General features: G+C 43.3%; 1 protein-coding gene and 1 long non-coding RNA gene across 2 annotated transcripts in view; one reads left to right on the top strand and one right to left on the bottom strand.

Annotated features, from left to right (window-relative positions):
* Positions 1–253: 253 nt before the first annotated feature.
* ARL8A (ARF like GTPase 8A) overlaps positions 254–19,694 on the bottom strand; it is a 37,214-nt gene continuing 17,773 nt past the window's right edge. The window contains exons 2-7 of the mRNA XM_079980060.1: positions 13,714–13,794; positions 12,329–12,402; positions 9,109–9,202; positions 7,560–7,627; positions 2,954–3,024; positions 254–2,361 (exon numbers count right to left, since the gene is read on the bottom strand). Coding sequence (XP_079836186.1) covers positions 2,312–2,361; positions 2,954–3,024; positions 7,560–7,627; positions 9,109–9,202; positions 12,329–12,402; positions 13,714–13,794 — 438 coding nt within the window. The 3' untranslated portion in view covers positions 254–2,311. The remainder of the gene's footprint in view (positions 2,362–2,953; positions 3,025–7,559; positions 7,628–9,108; positions 9,203–12,328; positions 12,403–13,713; positions 13,795–19,694) is intronic.
* On the top strand, positions 3,032–4,487 carry LOC307218185. The gene is made up of 2 exons (XR_013839864.1): positions 3,032–3,279; positions 3,486–4,487. It is a non-coding gene; the product is annotated as an uncharacterized lncRNA (long non-coding RNA).

Below are 19,694 nucleotides of genomic sequence, written 5' to 3'. Positions count from 1 at the left end.
ATTTGCCAAACATGAATCCTGGCAGGTGATCACATCTAAACATATGAAAATTACATTTGCAAGCCTCCAAAGATAAACTCCAATTTCCTTGGTTTGCTGCCGTCATCCTGTAGAAGCTGTGCCCCAAGGCCTTGAAGGTGCCGCTGGGAAAAGAAGGCTGATCAGCTGAGTTTGAAGCAGAGCAGGCTCCAATAAAGTGAGTGAGAGAGACGATGAACCAGTGAAGAGGAAATAAGTTCACAATGCAACCACCACCAACACAAAATTGTTAATTTATTGTTATTTAGGAGGCAAAAAATGTACTGTTACAAGATTCATTTCCCAACAGAGAAGGTCAAAAAATGAGCCAAAAATATATTTTAAAAAAGGAATAATGACACTTTACAATTCATTAAATTAAAAAAAGTAAAATATCTCCTTGTGCAATTCTGTGAAAATGAGAAAAGAGGAGGGGGAAAGATGCAGTTAGAAAGCCCCCCCTCCCGCCCTGAAGGGAGCAGCTCCGTGCAGGATAGGGCCAGGCAAGGGCAGGAAGGGCCCTGCAGTCTCACACCTGTCCAAAGCTTAAGTGGGACAGGGAAGACACGGCCACATGCAGCCTGCTGCCCTTCACAGGGAGACAAGGGGGCTAGCATACAAAGCCTTTTAATGATCCTTCCCATGACCCCCTTCCTGGACCCTGTTGAGGCTGCTGTAGATTCCAGGGTGAGCAAACACCAACACAGGACAGTTGCCAACTCCACTAGGCTGGATTAATACCCCTGACCAGGAACCGCTCCTCCTTGCTACCACAGCCCTTTACCTATAAACTCAAGCACCCTATTGCCCAGTAGGGTGTGAAGCGAAGCGTCTCCCACACAGCCTCATGTGCGCTTGAGAGAACAAGAACGCCCTCCTTCTACTCCACTAGTTTAACCCAAGACCAAAGCCTCACACCCTAACTTGAGGGACAGGCAAGTGTGTACGCTCAAGCCCTGGGCTCAAGGAGGGGGACACACTCAAGCTTAGGAAACTGAGGAACAGCCCTTGCTCCTAAGGACTAGGCTGTGGCCTGCAGAAACACCTCCAAACTGGGCAGAGCACAATTCCTACCCGCTATGTCCTCCACTCTGAAATTTGCAGCAGTGGAATATAGGATTTGAGGGAAGCGCCTTATGCCTTGCCCAAAGGGCTTTGAAGGGAACTCTTGCATAGATGTCTCCTCCTACTGTCCCTCACGAGCTGAACAGGCCGCAAGCGTTTGGCATGAGTGGGAGGCCCAGGAACAGGGTCATGAGAAACCCAGACCACTCCAGATCTGCTATCTTGCTCTGGCAGCACACAGAACCCTGGGCCCTTATTCTGCCTTCACACAGTCAAGGGATGTGCATCATCCACTGCCTACTTCTGTTCAGGTGCTGACCGAGAGAAAGACACCAGACCGAGAAGGAAGGTGAGCACAAAGGCTGCAAAGCATGAGTGCCCAGCATCCACCAGGCATGCCAGTTCATCAGGCAGGGTGCAGAGGGAGATGATACTGGGGGGGTTTGGGGAGCAAGCTGAGTAGGAGCCAAAGCTCATGTCCAGAAGATTCAACATCTGTCCATTGGGAAGCATTTGCTCCCCAGGGCTCAGTGGACACTGGGCAGGAGGAAGAGATGGCACCAACTCTCCTCTAGAGTCTCAGACCATGAACAATACTGTTCTATGAACCTTTCCCAGGGGCTCATCCCCTAACCATAGTGCTGAGCAGCTTGGGGCAGCAGAGAGGGGAGAGACCCCTGGATCCTGTTGCAGAAGGAGAAGGGAGGGGCTTGAGGTGGAAAAGAAGGAGTTCTCTTGGGGGAAGATACTGCCCAAAGCCAGGGTCCCCTCCAGCAACATTCCAACTGCCCCTGACTGCTCATAACATTCCCAATACTGCGTTTGGTACTTTCCCCACCCCATCCATTTGCTGCTGCCCCACCCGCACCACCCCCTACGACAGCTGACAGGCCCCATTTAATAACAGCAAAATTGCTTAAATTAAAAAATTAAAATATATATACATATATATATATATACTGTACACACACCGACGACAACAGAACAGTGCCAAAACCAGAGTAAGGAGCAAGGGGGAGGGGGAGGAGGCAGACAGTTTCTTTACAATAAAAACAGGAGTTCAATCTCAGCAGAAGAGGAATTTGGGGTCCCCTAAAAATACCCATCTAGGGAGAGGGAGGTGGGCGAGAGAGTTGGAAAGAGCAGGAGATGGGGGAAGAGAAAGGAGGAGGTGCGTTTGGGCTTTTACAATGGCATCTTCCCGATCCAAGACCTGGCCAAAGGGCTCTCAGCTTCGCCGGGATTTTGAGTGCTGAATAAGCCACTGTAGGGTGATGTCTGTCAAACACAAGATACGGTTAATGACCATCATGAAAAACAGAAGTTGCAGCGAGCTGCTTAGCTAGAGGTAAGGGAAACACACAGGGGCCTCACAGGAGATTACCAAATTATGAGCCGAGCTCATGATTCACTTCTGTAGCCCTGCTGCCGGAAACCCAACATGTTGTCCTGAAGGGAATGACCTTTGCATTTGAGTGAACTTTTTCTCTACCATGGCTTTCAGCAGGGGTGGGGAACCTGTGGTCCTCCAGGTGTTACTGGACTCCAATCCCAACCAGCATGAGCCAGCATGGCCAATGGGCAGCTGCAATTCACCAACACTCAGGAGGGCCACAGCTTCTCCACGCGTGGGCCTACACAAACCTTTCCTGCCCCCCTAATTATGTATGGAGGGGGCCAGACCCCAGGGGCATTCAGTGTCACCACAGAATTAATCTCACAGTGCTCACAACACAGGAGAGCCAAAGAGCATAAGGAGAGATCTCCCATGGGCAGTCTAGGTGTCACTGTGCATTCAAGCCCCAACCATTCCCCTTAGAATTATCAGGCACTCTGACCCTGCAACCTCCCCCTTCCCTTCTACACTCACCAATGTTGTCCTTTTCTTTGCAAGAGATTGAATAGCAACAGATCTCTCGGTCCTGGATGGCGGACAGGTTCCTGCAGGAAAAACAGAAGCACAAGAATATCAGGCTTCCTTGGGGAAAGCACTGCATACAGAGAAAGGTATCCACAATGAAATGGGCAAAACGTGCCTCCCTCCCTGCAGCAGTGACTCCTGTACCTTTTCCCGCCAGTCCCATGTAGAATATCCCACTCACAATCCAATGGGGGCCTATACATGTGGATTCCATGCATACAACACCCACTCATGGATATGTGGAAGGTCTGGAAGGCATTACAGTGGACGCTGGGGTTGCGAATGTGATCCGGGATGCAGGATGCACATTCACAACCTGCGTCTGCACACACGCGGGGTGCGATTCAGCGCTTCTGCGCATGTGCGACCGCCGAAACCCGGAAGTAACCCGTTCCAGTACTTCCAGGTTTCGGCGGTCCATAACCCGAAAGAACGGAACGAAGCAGCTGTAACCAGAGGTATGACTACTTCAGTCTCTTAGAAAACTGTGTGAGCTCACTCAAATAGTCAGCTACCATCAACCTATTATTTCTAGGTTATCCAACATTTCCACAAGATGTAAGGGAAATCTATTCCTCACAAAACCAACATTTCCTGTCACCTGTATTGATTCCCCTTTAATTCCTTCGTGAACTCCAGGGCTATTGCATTGCAATTTTCTTTATTTAATTATAGTAGTCAAGGTAAAAGCTGGCCCTTTTCTACAAAACTAAACAAAATCTGCACATCCTCTGCATATCTCTATCCTCTTTTGCCATCCACTCGGGTTTCTATTCAGAGTTTCTTTAGCAATATATTTCAGACAGTCAGCTGCTTTCCTTTCCCCTCCAATAATAGCTGAAATTCAGTTTTTTCATTTCTTATTCTCCCCCTCCAACACCCCCCCCCCGTTAAACTCCAGAACAGGAAAGCAGGCAGGGCATTGGGTAACAGCCCCCACTCCTCGGGAAGGGTGCTGCTGCCCCAAAGCACCCAAGAGCATGTGACAATGTATATACATTGTCAGGAAAGACAATGGGGAGGGGCTCAACAGGAGGGGAGCTGGTGACTCCAGTTTGGCCAGCAAAGCTAGCCCCAAACAGCAGCCCCATGTGGACAAAGCACCTCAGCTTGATCTCCTCAGTGGTGAACAGGGGGGTTATTACTGCTGGATGCAAGTTATCAAAATGTTAACCCTGGTAGACAAATAGCATGGGAAAAGGGTAGCACAACTCCTGTCTAGGTCTTATACACATAACACATTTGAGAATCTTCTTTTTCCTCTCTCCAGTCCCCTTCCAATCTTCCAAGATGCTCGCCTTGAACCAAGCTTTGTTTTCTTGAATTGCGCCATTTTAGCACGTGACAATCATGAAATTCCTAGACCTCCGTTCAATCACATTATCCAGCCAGTACCATAAAAAGGAAAGATGAAAACACTGGCCTGCCTTTGGCGCCACCCTGTGGTACATCACAAGGCTCCAAGAGTGTGGTTTTTTTATTTTATTTTAAGAAAAACAACAACAACCTGATATCAAGTCCAAGATTTCCTCGGCTCTTTGCATTTCCACTAAAACGTAAACAAATTCTGAAGCTCCAAATCAATCATTGATCCAACAGAAATGGTAATGTGCCCTATGGCACCTAAGAGACAGGCAAATCACTAGGCATGGCTTAAGCTTTCACAGCTTAAGCCTGTCAGACACATAAGGTCTTCCTTCCACTGCACCCTATGTACAGAGGAAAAAGCACTGTAAACCACAAGGAATATTGTACACCTCTGACATTCCTATGTAAAATGCACAGTACTGAGGTTTGTGGCCAGACCTGCTGTGTTGCCAAGAGGGGAAATCTTCCTGAAGGCTTGTACTCTTCTATACCACTTGGGCACATTCTGCATCCATGATTGCCAGGATGTTCACTGGTGGATTTGTCATGGGCTGCAATTAACTCGGGAAGCCATAGGGCTGGGGCAATATGGAGATGTATCGTTCAAAACTGGTTTGTAGTCAACATCGTGATAAGCGTTTCATAGTATCTGACCTGGCAATATATCACAAATCACGAAAAACTGTAAAGCTGGTCATCGCTTCTCTCATGATTCCTGCCACCCTGTGGTAACAATATATTAAAGGGAAGTAAAAATGTACTTAAGTACTCCTAAGTAGTAGCAGTTGCCAAGACATCACCCCGTTCGCCTCTACATAGTTTCATCCTTATTTCAGGCATCATGATATCGTGATGTTTAGGTGGTGATATATTGCGATGTTGAAAACCAGATATTGCCCAGCCCTAGAAGGCAGTAACACTCCCCAAATAACGTAATATGGAGCCCAAGAATGGGACACAGCCAGACAACTTACCAATGCCAAGTCAACAAGGTGCCAAGCACATCCAGTCACCAGGGTTTGCTACTTTGTGCTCACCCACAATTATATTAGATTTTTAGACTTCCTGGCCCTTCAGGTCAGTGGCAATGCTGTGAGTACACACATAGCTCCATATAACATTCCAACACATTCATGGCCCACTTTGAGCAATGCTAGCTCTTGTGCCCAAATGCCTCACCTCTCCCTGAGAAACAACGGCACCATTATCATCTGGACCCATGAGAAAAAAGGCCCACTAAAGAAAGTGACAGAACATCAACTGTTGCCACCTACAGCTCCAAGTGAGACCCTCTCCAACATGTTTTATCAATGAACTATAGGACATCATGGGCAACTGTATTCCTTGTGTGGTAGTTATGTCATCATTAGAAGACTTCACCCCAATCTTAAATACCTATCTGCCAGAAAGAAAGAAAAAATGGGACTATGCCTTATGACAAACACAGGTGCCAAGTCCACTCAAGCAACACTATTACCAAACCTAATATTATCAACCATACTGTTGGATGTTTATTCAACTGCTCAACTTCCAGTGCAACATATACCCACAGTCCAGAAATAAGGTGCCTTCTAGATAATGTTGGAATCCACCTCCTATCAGCCCCAGACAGCATGGCCAATGGTTGGGGTGATGGGACTTGTAGGCTAGCAATATCTGGAGGGTACCACGTTGGCTATCATTGCTATGACCTCTTGATAATGCCCTTCTGCTGTCCACATAAGATAAACAGACCTGGCTCTATAAAAGAAAATGCACAGACATAATTCAGACACAGAAATGATTAGCACTCGGAAACCTAAGGGACAACTCTCTCAGAACACACTGCTGGTGACCTGAAAGTCAACATGTCTACAAAACTACTTCAAACTACTCTAATATGAAACACCAGGACTAGAATTTTGTGAGTTTGATTATATTGCATCTATGGAGCTGTGGATTTCTTCTCCCCAAAACAAGAGTTGAATTGGCATAGCTGGAAAGGTAGGTGATAATACTATGACAACCGGTGTGTGTGTTATTTCCACACACTCTCTACTGAGAAAAACATTTCATGCAGTTGACAAAGCTGGCTTTAGTCCACAAAAGCTAGTGCCACAATAAATATGAAAGGCTTTAAAAGGGCAACACAAGACTCCATGCTGTTTTTCCTGCAGCAGACTGTAACAGCTACCCGTCTGGAATTTATGCCATAACCTTGTGAAAGGAATTAAGGATCTGCATAGCCCAGCCGTGTGGGGGTGGCGGGGGAACAGACCTATGAGTTCAAAGCAGCCTTAAAAAAACAAGCAGATGTCTCCCCATTGTCGTAACAGCAAATTTCCCCTTTAAGGAATGCAGCAAGAGATCCAAATTACTGAAGATTTTTCCAGCTAGAGAAATAGATGCTTTGGCCTAGTTCTTTTTCAGTAACTTGGTAGCAGCCTCTCATCTGCTGGAAACATGTGCATGTCTGAGGGAAATAAGTGAGCAGTCAGAAATGCAGCAGCACTAAAGCAATCCTACAGCAGCCTTGCCAGTGTTGACAGAGCATGAGGTCATACCTGCCCCTTAAGAGAGCTTCATACAAGCACTAGCTCTCTTCCAGCAATTTATGTTATTGGTTATTTGCAGATTTATAAACTACTTCTGATTCTGATATGGCAAAAGATGGAGATGGGGGCAGTGATGCAGGTTTTCTGGAAAAATTTTGAATTCAAGGTAGGGTGATTTGCATTGGAATTTTTTCTGAAGCCCAAGACAGTGATCTAATACAGAATGCTTCTTTTACTTGCATTCAGCAAACAAAGCTAGAAACTTGCTTACCTAATATCACATTTGCAAATGTCATGCATTCATTGTTATTAATGAACTTATGAAACACTTTTCTGCTGAAAAGCAGTGCAGAAAATTTCACTTTCCACATCACTGAGGGAGACGCATGCAGATTCGGCAATGGGCAACAAAATGTACAGGACTTCTGATTCATTCAAGAATGCTGCTGTGATCTAGGATTATGATCTTTCAACCACATCAAACATATCCAGATCCAATTTCCCAAACTCTTAAACCGACTTGTGTGTATGAAAACCAATTAATCAGTGCAATGTGAATGCCTTAGTCAAGCTTAACAATGGTACTTTTTGAGATGCAAAAGCCCACAGTAGGCAAATACCTGTAACTCCAAGTCCTAACAGCAAATACTTACATCTTCTCAATGAGCTCCTTCTCATCCAAGGCACCAGGCAGATCTCGCTTGTTCCCAAGAACAAGGACCTGAGAAAGAGAAGAGGGTAGATCTCTCAGTCTACGACTCACATAGGCAGCTTGCATCTACCACTGGATCAGCCAAGGGTGGCTCCATTGGTTATGATGAATAAACCCTATATAGCCATGGTTTCAATAGAACTGATACCCTTGAAGCAAAGAATTTCCTTATAATTCAGGGGAACTTCTTCTAAGCATGGAATCAGAAAAGCCAGGTCTACATCACAGTGACAACAGATGTAACACAAGAGCTTCAAACTACACAGTCAGTTCCTGAATACCAGGAAAACACTGGTGAAATTAAGATCAGAAGGGTTTCAAAAAACAAAAACCTAGCCAAATATGTCATTTACATATTTTCCTATTCTCTAATGTGCTTTTTTTGTTGAGCTCAGTTGTAATATATGTTGAAAAGGACTTCAGATTCTCTGGTGGCAGAAGGACTTTGCAGAACAAGGGTATTTTCCCATTTCATGGATGGAATATTAATACAGTGGTACCTTGGGTTGACGCAGGTGGCGCTGTGGGTTAAAGCCTCAGCGCCTAGGGCTTGCCGATCGAAAGGTCGGCGGTTCGAATCCCTGCGGCGGGGTGCGCTCCCGCTGCTCGGTCCCAGCGCCTGCCAACCTAGCAGTTCGAAAGCACCTCCGGGTGCAAGTAGATAAATAGGGACCGCTTACCAGCGGGAAGGTAAACGGCGTTTCCGTGTGCGGCTCTGGCTCGCCAGATGCAGCTTTGTCACGCTGGCCACGTGACCCGGAAGTGTCTCCGGACAGCGCTGGCCCCTGGCCTCTTAAGTGAGATGGGCGCACAACCCCAGAGTCTGTCAAGACTGGCCCGTACGGGCAGGGGTACCTTTACCTTTACCTTACCTTGGGTTAAGTACTTAATTCATTCCGGAGGTCCATTCTTAACCTGAAACTGTTCTTAACCTGAAGCACCACTTTAGCTAATGGGGCCTCCTGCTGTTGCTGCGCTGCCAGAGCCCAATTTCTGTTCTTATCCTGAAGCAAAGCTCTTAACCTGAAGAACTATTTCTGGGTTAGCGGAGTGTGTAACCTGAAGCATATGTAACCTGAAGCGTATGTAATCCAAGGTACCACTGTACAATAGCAAGCACCACTCATTTGGCTCATCCTAGACTTTCTCACCTCAAACTCACATACATTGTACCCTCAAGGACTCACAGCATTAAGATAACAGTGGCAAGTGGTGTGTCCTTTATCTCTTCCAAATGGTGCATTAATAAATTTTCTATATCACACTCTAAACAGTTTCCCTGTTCTAACCAAACCTTTCGTATCTTGGAAAAGAGACATCCCAACGACACAGTCCAAGAGAGCAAAGCATGCAAATAGATAGGAAGGATTGAATCCAGAGTCTGGTATGGAAGGCTTGCCGCTAATCATCCACTGCTCATTATGATCCAGCACACACTCATACGGATCTGTTTGTTCACTTAGCCTCTCTCCAGAACTGGAGCAACTTACAGGGATGCCCTGGAGCTGTGGCTTATCAAGCAGGTTGTGAAGTTCATTCTTTGAGGCTTCAATCTTCTCCTGGTCTGCAGCATCTACCATGTATCTGGAATGAAATCAACTACATTGAGGTCAAGAAGCAACAGGTGCTATTGCATGGAGTAGCCAAACCAGAGGAAGAGAGCAACCTCCAGAAAGCAAGGTGGGTTATCCTGAATCTTCATTTGAGTCCCAGCCACTGAATATAGGGTCCTAACTAACCACTACCTTGGCATTAGATTCAATTACTCTCCCCATCCCATAAGTAGGGGGAATTGCAATTCTGAGACCACATACTTTCAGTGTGGCCACCATAATGCTACATATCAGTCCAAATGTGTAGAAATTCTTTTGGTTTGCAAACTTCATATAAACTGGTGAAAGGGCTAGTGTTGGGTTTTGTTTTGTAATTTATGTTGATATTTTTTGCCTGGGGATGGGGACAGACTGATTTTTACTGAAGAGTGCAAAGAACAAAGAGCAGATCCATAAAGGTGGGATTAAGTTTAAGATTTTTATCAGCCATCTGCCAACATATGTTTAAATTCAAGAGAGCTAGAAGTTGAGGAAGGGGCGGTTGGAGTCTGCTGAAAATATTTTGTTCAAGGTACTTGATTTTGTGTTAGAGGGACATTCAGCATAACGAGGGGTTTGGATCCTTAGACCCACTGACCATCTATTACCAAATTCCTAAGCCGCCACAGAAATAATGCCCTTGTCACTACCAGTTCTGATTTCTTGTGGCACACAAATTGCTGCTTGTGCCCCTACCTTAATGGGCAATCCTTATCCCTGCCCTTTTCCAGAGTGCCTCCAATGCTCTATACCAGAAGCTGCGAGGTGCTCTTGTGCAATGCAACAATTCAGCTGCTCTAACTGCTGGTTGCACAGCAGGAGCTTGGCAAACCGCATCTATGTTAAATTATTCATCAGGCAAAATGTGCTAGGCTGGCTCACCTAGAAAGCCAGCAGGCAGGGAATATGGGACTCGGTGTGCAGATTTCCTACATGGAGTTTTTATGTTATAGTAGATATTGAACAAGCACAGAACATCTGAGAAGCATTCGATAATGTGGAAATCTACAAGGAAATACTTCTGCAACTGAAACAGCATACACAGGACGGGGTTTCTAACTGAGCCCAGCTTGTATTGCCTCTGGTCATTGGCAGTGGCCATCAAGGTAAGCCTAGTTGAGAAGTGCCAAGAATCTGGTATGAAGCGCGCAGAAGCCCACATCTAAGGAAATTAAAGAGCCTCTCTTCTGTACATGCTGGTTTCTGCCATTCCCCAGTTTCTGCTGAATTATGTAAGCTACCCCTTAAGTGCCATGTACAAGCTATCTGGAAGAAGTACCTATATTTTCTGCTTTTGTTATTTTGCAAAGTGCCATGTATATTGAAGACACTATATACCCCTTTTAACAGTTCTGAAGGGATAAAGGCTTCCCTTCACCCTACATTTGTGTGTATATAGCTTTTGAGGTACACATAATATAGCTTTTAATGCACGCATTTCATGTTTAGAAGACCAAACCCTGCAATCTGGTAAGGTAATTAAATATTCTTATGAATGGGGGCCTCAGAGAGAGAAGATGCTTCTGAAAAATGGAAATCATAAAAGCATTCGACTCTCAAGGAAAGTAACTGCTTCTTGGAGCAGACTTCTTCCTTTTCAAAAATCACCTGTCTATGAATACTAGTATCCAACTGTCTATACCAACACACTTCTTCTCCAAAACATGGCATAGAAACCAGCTTATAGTCAAGGCTGTGTAGCCTGCGCATGTACTTTGAGGAGGAATCGCAGGTCAGTGGTAGAGCCCATGCTTTGCATGCAGAAGATCCTGGGTTCAAATCTGCGGCATCTCAGCTTAAAGAAAGTTGCTGCTAGTGAGAACAAACAATTCTAGGCTAAATGCACGAACAGCCTGACCTGGTATATGGCAGCTTTCTAAGGAATCCCAAGTGGGTTCTTTTGCAAAAAATAAATATATATTAAAATCTACAGCTTGAATAAATGTTAGAATTTATGAATTTTATTTGGTTGCTTTTCCAACCTCTCTCTACCTCTAGGAGACATGGGGAAAGGAAGAAACAATACAAGGCAATGAAGTCACATTCCCTGACCACTGGAAAGTCAATCCTTTTCAGTCACTCACCAAGCAATCTCCAGATCAGAGTCTTGTGCCAGTTTCCTACCAAAAATTGCCCTCCACCTGGCTGCTCTTCGCTCCCTGAAGGTGCTATTCTTCAAAACACAATTGGCTTGTTTTTAAAAGGCGTACTTATAATCAGGTGTAGCCTGGCCCTTTGGCAGAGGCACTACAGAAATACTTTGTCTTGCTCTATTTCAGCCCAAGAGAGGAGAGCAGCAGAATGGCTGAAGGTTATTCCGTCCACCCGTACCAGGTATTCAAAGGAATAAAGAGGGTTTCACAAAAAGCAGCACCAGCAGGAACTGAAGAGTCAGCCAAGGACACTGTGATCTTTCAGAGACAGCACAGAAGTCTGCAGCTGTCAATAAAAGGCCCTGCTCTGCCCCACAGCCTACTGACAGTGAGGGTTTGAACTGAACGGCTGCCTGAAGAACCTTCCTCCTCCTGCTGCCTTCCATGCAGTTAATCAGATTCCACAAGCAACCCTTTGTGTCAAAAGTGGCCTGATGCAGAAGCGGTGCTTTATTTGCAACTTTATTTGGTACAGTGTAGCTTAAGTGCAGCCATCCAGTGGTTGTTTGTGTGTGCAGTAACCCTCAGAGCAGGGGCACTCACTTATGGTTCAAAGGCAGGTAGGATCCAATGGAGTCATTGTGCCATTCTATAAAAAATAAAGAATGGATTTATGGAGTTGTAGTTCAACAACATCTGGAGAGCCACAGTTTTCCCGGGCCTAATATAAAGGAACCCAGCCTGTGCTTAGAAGTGAAGCCACACCTGTAAGGTAGGTAAGAAATCTCTTACAGTTCCAAACGTGATCCAAGAGACAGTGGATATGTCCTGAAGAACAAAGAAGCCTCAGGGTTTGCTAGCTTAATTTCATTTATCACATTTTTCGGAGTTTATTGGACTGATCTGATCCCACCACAACCACACGGCTCCAGTGTTCAGAGGAAGCCTAGGACTTGTCTTGAGAGTAGCGCATGGCAATCTCAGAGCTTGGTGACAGACTGAGAATCGAGGCAGGGAATACTTACACTATGGCACTGACTCCACGGCAGTACCGCTCCCACATGCTACGAAAACGAGGCTGGCCCCCAATATCCCAGAGCTGTGGGGAAAGAAGCAGCAAGTTAAAATATGGATGAGAACTACAATGTGAGAATTTGCAAGCCCAAGCATTCTCCTTGACTCACACATACTTGGCCCCACTGCCTGCTCTACACTTTCCCATGTCTTCATTTTATGCATGGTCATCCACAGCCCACACTCTTTATTATTAAGGAAGCCATCTGAAGGGCTACCAGAAGATTTCAGAGAACCCTGGGTTTCTGAGCAACAGTGGTACAACAATGGCCACTTCACAAAAGCATTCTCACATTTACAAATTCTGTAAAGAACCCAAGTATTCAAATTACTGTATTATGATGAATTAAAATTTACTAGGATTAGCTCCACAAAACTCTTGAGTGATGGAACTGATATCCAAACTAATTAAATAATATTTGCAGTGTTTTCCCGGTCAAAACACATAAATGGAACTGAAGGAGGAGAACAGTCTACTGATATATTTAGAAATTCTGCATTTAAACCAGACACACTCTGCTGCCACTACTCTGCTTAGGCAATTCCTTTTAGGATTCCCACTAAACATCTACTCCTCTCTCTAACAGGAGCAGAGCTAATCATTCAAATAATACACAAAAACAATAGGGTATCTAGTAGTAGTGAGAGAAAGACCACCCAGAAATTCACATCCACAGTTTTGACTAGAAGGCACACCAGAATAACCTTAACTTATATTGTAAACCACCCTGTGATATATTGTATACTTCCTTGTTATCCTCAGATGAAGAGCAGTATACAAATTAAACAAGCAAACATTTCTATATTTTGTCCTCATATGTATCTATAAGCAATCTTTTTATTTAAGAGTGGTTTACAAAGAGTTATTAAAAATACAAAATTAAACACATCATATAAAAACTGTATAAAATATTACAACCAGAAGCAGCAACCAGTTTAGTGCTCAAATTGTGCTGGAAAACAGGGCACCATCAATAAAATAAATTCACAAGCTCCACTCCAGCACCATTCAGTCTGAGTTAAACTTTTAGTTTAAAAACTGCAGGTGAGGGAGGTGGGCCTTGTCTCTCCGCAAACTAAATTCCCCAATAATTTGAACATTGAACCAATTTTAAGAAAAACTTATCAGAGCATCCCAAGAGTCCTCTACAAAAGGGTTGGCTCAGCTTGGCACCCAGAAACCAGTTTGGTGTTATGGAAACAGCAGATAGTTTTAAAAAGCTGGTGTTAATTCAACCCCGTCGATCTGCCTGTGCTTCCTCAAACCCCTAAGCTTGCCTGCAGCACTATGTTGCAAATCTAGGAGCACACTTGCCCAAGACATACTGCATCTTACCTTTATAGTAACATTTCCCTTGGTGATCTTCCTCATATTGAAGCCCACTGTTGGGATCATATCTTCATTGAACTGCCCCGACTAGAACGAAATAAAAATAGATCAGTCTTTCATATGGAAGGCTTGGCTGTTTCTGTCTACCGCGTTCCACCTTGGCTAATCAAGCTCCCCTGAGAGAAGGAAAAGCGATGAGATGTGTTCATTCCTAGAGCAAAAGAAGTACCTATTTAGCGAGTCCTGAAAAGCAGCACACATTTTGAGCACTTTGAATAATGTACCAGAATAATACTTGAGGGTTAATATCAGAAAACATTACAATATTTCTAAACTGCCTTTCATCCTGTAAGATACCAAATATTTTGGTGGGGGTGGAGAGAGAAAGAAACCAGAGGCAAAGACTCTTAAGTAACACCCTCCTGGCTACTACTGAATAAATCATGGTTGGTTCTACACAACCATATGCTTCACTGGTAGTAATCAGCTGTTATATATCAGGTATTCACTGGAATACCCATTCACCAAGTGCCTACTTTGTTTACATTTAGGCACCAGGTAAACATTATTCTTTTTGCTTGAGCATTTGGGGTTGACACTTGCCAGATAGATTACAGTTTGCCTTTATAGGGCTTTAGTGCTGCCTTGGGGGCAGGATGGAAGAAAGCGCAGGATTTTTTTCAATTTTTATTTTTAAAAACAGCTTTGTTGTTAATAGGCAGTGTTTCAACATATCTGTAATTAAACTGTTTCTCTGCTGATGAAGGTTCAGAGAATTTATGAGGAGGCAGATAACCTTTTGCTGGCAAGCACTGGAAACAAAATGTGCAGGACACACAGACACATCAGTCCTGTTGACTGCACAGACCAGGACAACAGGAAGCATCTTATAGATTGGAAGTGCTGAAACAAATCAAGGGTGCGTGGGTGCAGAGAACGTATAATTTCTCTATTTTGTGCAAGGTTTTCTTCTTCTCCTTCATTGTATAAAGATAAGTGACAGGGAAGGTCAGATGTATTTCAGGAGAAATAACCTTATTAACGGACAGAGCCAATACTCAGGTTATACTATGAAAGGACATGGGAAATGAGAATGCTGCTGGCAATGTTTTTTTAAAGAAAAAAGAAAAAGAATGATACTCAAGGGTTGGATAAAGTTACTTTAATGAGAGGTGTTCTTTATGCTAAGAACGCAAGTAGCAATAATGGAAGCTTGGCCGTACAGTTATCTGCATGTCAATTAATTTGGTCCCCACGGCCCATTCCATATTTGGCTTCTGCTGAGACACAGCCTATAAGACAACTTAATGCAATGTCTGACAAGCTCCCTGGGAACACAACTTGCATGCACCAGAACACAGGACATGAATTAAGAGCCAATAAGGAATAAGAACTTTCACTTATGACAGACTTGCTTTGTTCAGACGGCAGAAACCCTGAGTTAGCATGTTTTCACCCTTTTTTCCTCAATTTTGTTCTGTTGGCTTACATTTCTATAATAACTGCAGTATGGTACTCTGTGCTTTGCTCCAGCCAGTGCCTGCAGGGAATTAACTTTCACATACCCATTGAGCAATTCTTCAGCACTTGCTGAGTCAAAAAGGTCTATTATATATATTCTGGTCTGTTCATTTTTAACACCCAAATTTCAAATTTTACCTGTTTATTAAAAGAAAGCTTTCTAAACAAACAGCGAGTGTGCTCACAGTATGTTGCAAATAAATACAAAACTAAACACCTGCAATTCCTATAGGAAGCACATAAATATGCACAGGAAGTGTGTGAACCTCAATGAAACATTAAGGGGAAAAATGGCAATGAAGGCGTCCAGTTCAGACATAACCAACCCCCGCTCCCAGAAAGAACACTTTATTTAAGGTTGTCAAACTTAGAGCAGAGGAAGCAGAAAAGGGAATGGCAACATCTGCCCTGTGGAAAGGAATTATCTGTCCTACGTACAATGAGTTGCAACATTAGATTTCTCAATGTCACAAGACCTTAGAAATTAATATGTCTGTCAGCAGAGTTCAGCCCACTGCTGCTTTCTTTCAGTGATTTACGGCTTTAAGATTACCAACATTCTTAAACTTCTCTTGCTTTTAATCTGGCCTCCAAAGTTTTACGAGGCTGCGAGTCTCCAGCTCCAATCTAACTGCCAGCAATGAATTTATGTTAACTCTCTGATTAGAAAAACTGAGTGCTTTTAGCCATCAGCTTCTCAAGATATGACACATCAGCAAATCTTCCAAGGTTCCGAGACTCTTCACAAAGATTTTGTGCTTATTCTCCCAGCGTTCCATTTCAAAACCTGATACTTGACGGCTCAAAAACAACAAGCTTCAAAAAAAGGCCAAGCAGTACAAATTTCATCTGGGTTTTAACAAACCATGCTACTCCAGTCCTTGGGCCAAAAGGTCATTGATGGGATGAGCTCAAGCATTCTCTGTTTCCCTGGTCTATAGCACTTGTGAAATAGGCTATCAAAATTACCTGGAAAATTGAGGGCAGAGTCGAATTTCAATATGCACACAGTGTATGTTGCGATTCCAGAACAAAGAGATGAACAAGTCATTTAGAGTTATGGGTAACACAAGAGGCTTTGCAGATACTGAGGTGAACGTTTGGCTTTAAAGCCTCAAGGAAGTGTGACTCCACAGGTAAACAGAAAGCTTGGCCTGCCCACTGCTGGATCAGACCAAAGGCCCATCTAGTCCAAAACCATGTTTTCACAATAGCCAACCAGATGCCTATGGTAAGCCCACAAATAGGACATCAGCACGACAGCAGTCTCCTGTTCACAATTCCTAGCAACTGGAATTTGTAAGAAAACCAACCCATTTATTATTTGAAGCATACTATTCTACTCACTGGGCACTCAGAATTGCTTCACAGAACACAGATGAAGGACCTATTGGATCAGAGGATGGACAGTGACCAAACCACAGTTTCACAGAGCTGTTAAAAGAGTGACAACCACGCTAGTAAACTCCATTTGGGGCTATCCTTGAAGACAGTTTGGAGACTGCAGCTGGTTCAAATAAATAATAATAGTAATAATAATTTTTATTGATACCCCGCCTTCCCCGGCCAGAGCCGGGCTCAGGGCAGCTAACACCAATAAAATTCCAGTAAAAACATAATAAGAAAAAAAGAAAAAGAAGAAAACAATTTAAAATACAGGTTAAAATGCAATTTAAAATGTAAAAGGCTCAGCTGCCAGAGTTCTGCCAGATTTTCTATATGGGACTACATTACACCCATACTTAAAGATCTGCAGTGGCAACCTTTTCACCACCGAGCCCAATTCAAGGTGCTGGTTTTGATGTATAAGGCTCTGAACCGAATTACCTGAAGAAGTGCTTCTCCCCATACTGTCCACCCTGTTGGTTACACCATCTCTGAATGAGGTCAGTGAACCTGTGACATGCCAGAGGGTAACCTCAGCACTCACACCCTGGTTTTGGAATAACATTTTCCCAAGGCTTAACTGGCACCAATATTATCCATTTTCCAGAGTTTCTAGTATGATCCTACAGGGCCTGCATTGGGACAGGTGGGTGATGTACTGCTTTGTAATCTCCCTGTTTTCATTTACCATACCGTGTTTTGTTGGTTTTTATTTTATTTTAAAAATTGCTATTACCCACCCTGAGATCACTTTCAACAGTAGGGTAGTGAATAAACTGCATAAATAAAAAACAAAAGCCACACTTTTATCAATACAACTTTCGGGGTATTTTTCCTCCCTCAATTTATTGTGACACACAAGGCTTAGAGCCAGAGCTCATGGTGCTCTCATATGACTAAACAGCAAAAAAAGACCCTAGCATTTGTTTTGAAACGACTCATACATGCACAGAGCAACTTTACTGTTTTGCCAAGAAGCGCCTGTTGAAATCTGGAGCAATTTGTTCTGTATGCAGATAGCAGAAACGCTGCTTGATAGCAGAAACTCTGCACAACAACTTCTTTTAGCTTGCCGATTAAGCAGTCTTTGTTTTCAGCTACAAATGTAGCAAGAGTACTGGAAACCAGTTCATTCCATGATAGATACGGAGCACAACTGGGTATCCAGATTTGCTGCTCCTTTTTATCTTCATCCCCTTGAAGTTATTTTCAGTGCTAGTTAGTCTATTGAATGATTGTTCAGAATTAAATTATTACTGCTGTTAGACAATCTGTCAAATCAGTGAATTTTGTGATGGGTTTTAGTAGTTGTAAACCACTTTGGGAGCCAATGTTGGCTGAAAGGTGAGATAGAAATATAATTTATCTAACAAATTATCTAACTTGACCCAATACCCCTTTGCTCAAGAACTTCTTCATATTTTTCATTTGGGAAAACAGGTCTTTGCTTACATAAACCCACTTGTAGACTTCTGCAACTCTTCCATATTTGGATATGTACATATATATTTAAAAAAAGATTGACAACATGCTTATTAATAGAACCAGTGAGACCAGCTACACAATGCTGTTGTGCACCTCTATCCCCTAAGACTGCTTTATTCACGGCTCCAGCCAGTCTGGAAAAGGATACTTTGAGTGCTTTTCAGATCTCCCAGGGGAGGGTTCCTGAAAATCTGCCACCCTATTTAGTTAAGAAAGGGGCAATATTTTCAGATAACTAATATGGGAACCAAATCTTTCTGATACAAAAGTGTCCATCTGGTCTCAAATCTTTATAATATTTATATAGTATTTTGTGAAACTGACACTGACTCAATACTTGAAATAGTAAGGTTCGGTTCTTAAACTTTCCAGTGGCTTCCTGGGGTGGGTGTATGTTTGTGTAAAAGTATTGTGTCCATCAACTTCCCTGTCTAATAGTTCAGGATTGTTTCTGCAGCCTAAGCAAGGGTTTGAACTTCAGCTGACACGCAAGATAGTAAAGATTAATAACGATGCCTGGATAAAAAAAACAACCCTGTCTACCTTTTGAATATCAATGCAGAATAATTCACAGTTCAAATGACAAATGGTAGCTATGTTTAAGAGCATGGCAACTAATTTCTAAGTAAAGTGCAGTGTCAGGGATAAGGGAAAAACACAGGGCATTTTTTCTTTACATGGTTAATATGCATTACCCAACAGAGATGTGCTCAGTTTGAGTGCATGCGCTCATAATTGGTCATCCTTATTGGATAAATGAGATCAGGCCAATCTGGTTTGACAAATTCACCGCAACCTGCTGAGTCACACTCAGTTCAAGCACACCACCGAGCATTTGGCACCCCTGAAAATATAAAAGGTATTTCCTACAAAAACGGAAAGCACAAAACATATGAAAAAAACCCACTGTGGTGCACAGCTTCATACTGCACACAAGTAGCTGAAAAAAGAGAAGCAAAACTATGCTAAGGAAAGATTATACGTCTTTGAAGAAACACTTGCCAATATGTTTTCATAAGCCAAGGCTTTTAAAAAAGCAACAAAGAAAGGCCTACAAATACTGGACAGCACAATCCAGAATAGCAAGTGTGATTGGAAGGGTGCGCACACTGTGTGAAAGGGTGGCTGTTTTTGAAAAACAAGGCCTTGTGAACTCCAACAAAGATATCCCCTTCTAGAATTTTAATCTGGAAGAAATCCCAGCCTTAGAGACACTACCTGCTTAGACTATTCTCAATTGTTAGTGGTTCCCCACTTCCCACCCCAAGGATTCTGAAGAAGGTAGTCTGTGATAATTCTTAAATCCTTATCTTCCCTCACAAAACTATGGTTTCCCAGGAGTCCCTGAGGCACTGGAATGATGCCTAAGTCACTCTCAGTCTCTGGTGTAGATTTATGTTCTATAGGTTTAATGCTAAACAATGCAGAACTAAGTTAGCCCCATTCTCCAAATGCTTTTAACAAATATGACCTCTTATCCCCACCGCATAGGCAGGTAAGTTCATTTGGAAGGAGATGCACAACATTAAACAAACTCACACTAAAACATACTGTAATAGACAGGCCTTAAGCTGGTGCCTGAAAGTGGCAATTTA

This window comes from Podarcis cretensis (genome assembly GCF_951804945.1).
Source record: "Podarcis cretensis genome assembly, chromosome: 6".
Taxonomy (NCBI): Eukaryota; Metazoa; Chordata; class Lepidosauria; order Squamata; family Lacertidae; genus Podarcis; species Podarcis cretensis.
The sequence above is the reverse complement of the archived record's forward strand: the minus strand, read 5'-3'. Positions and strand labels throughout refer to the sequence as shown.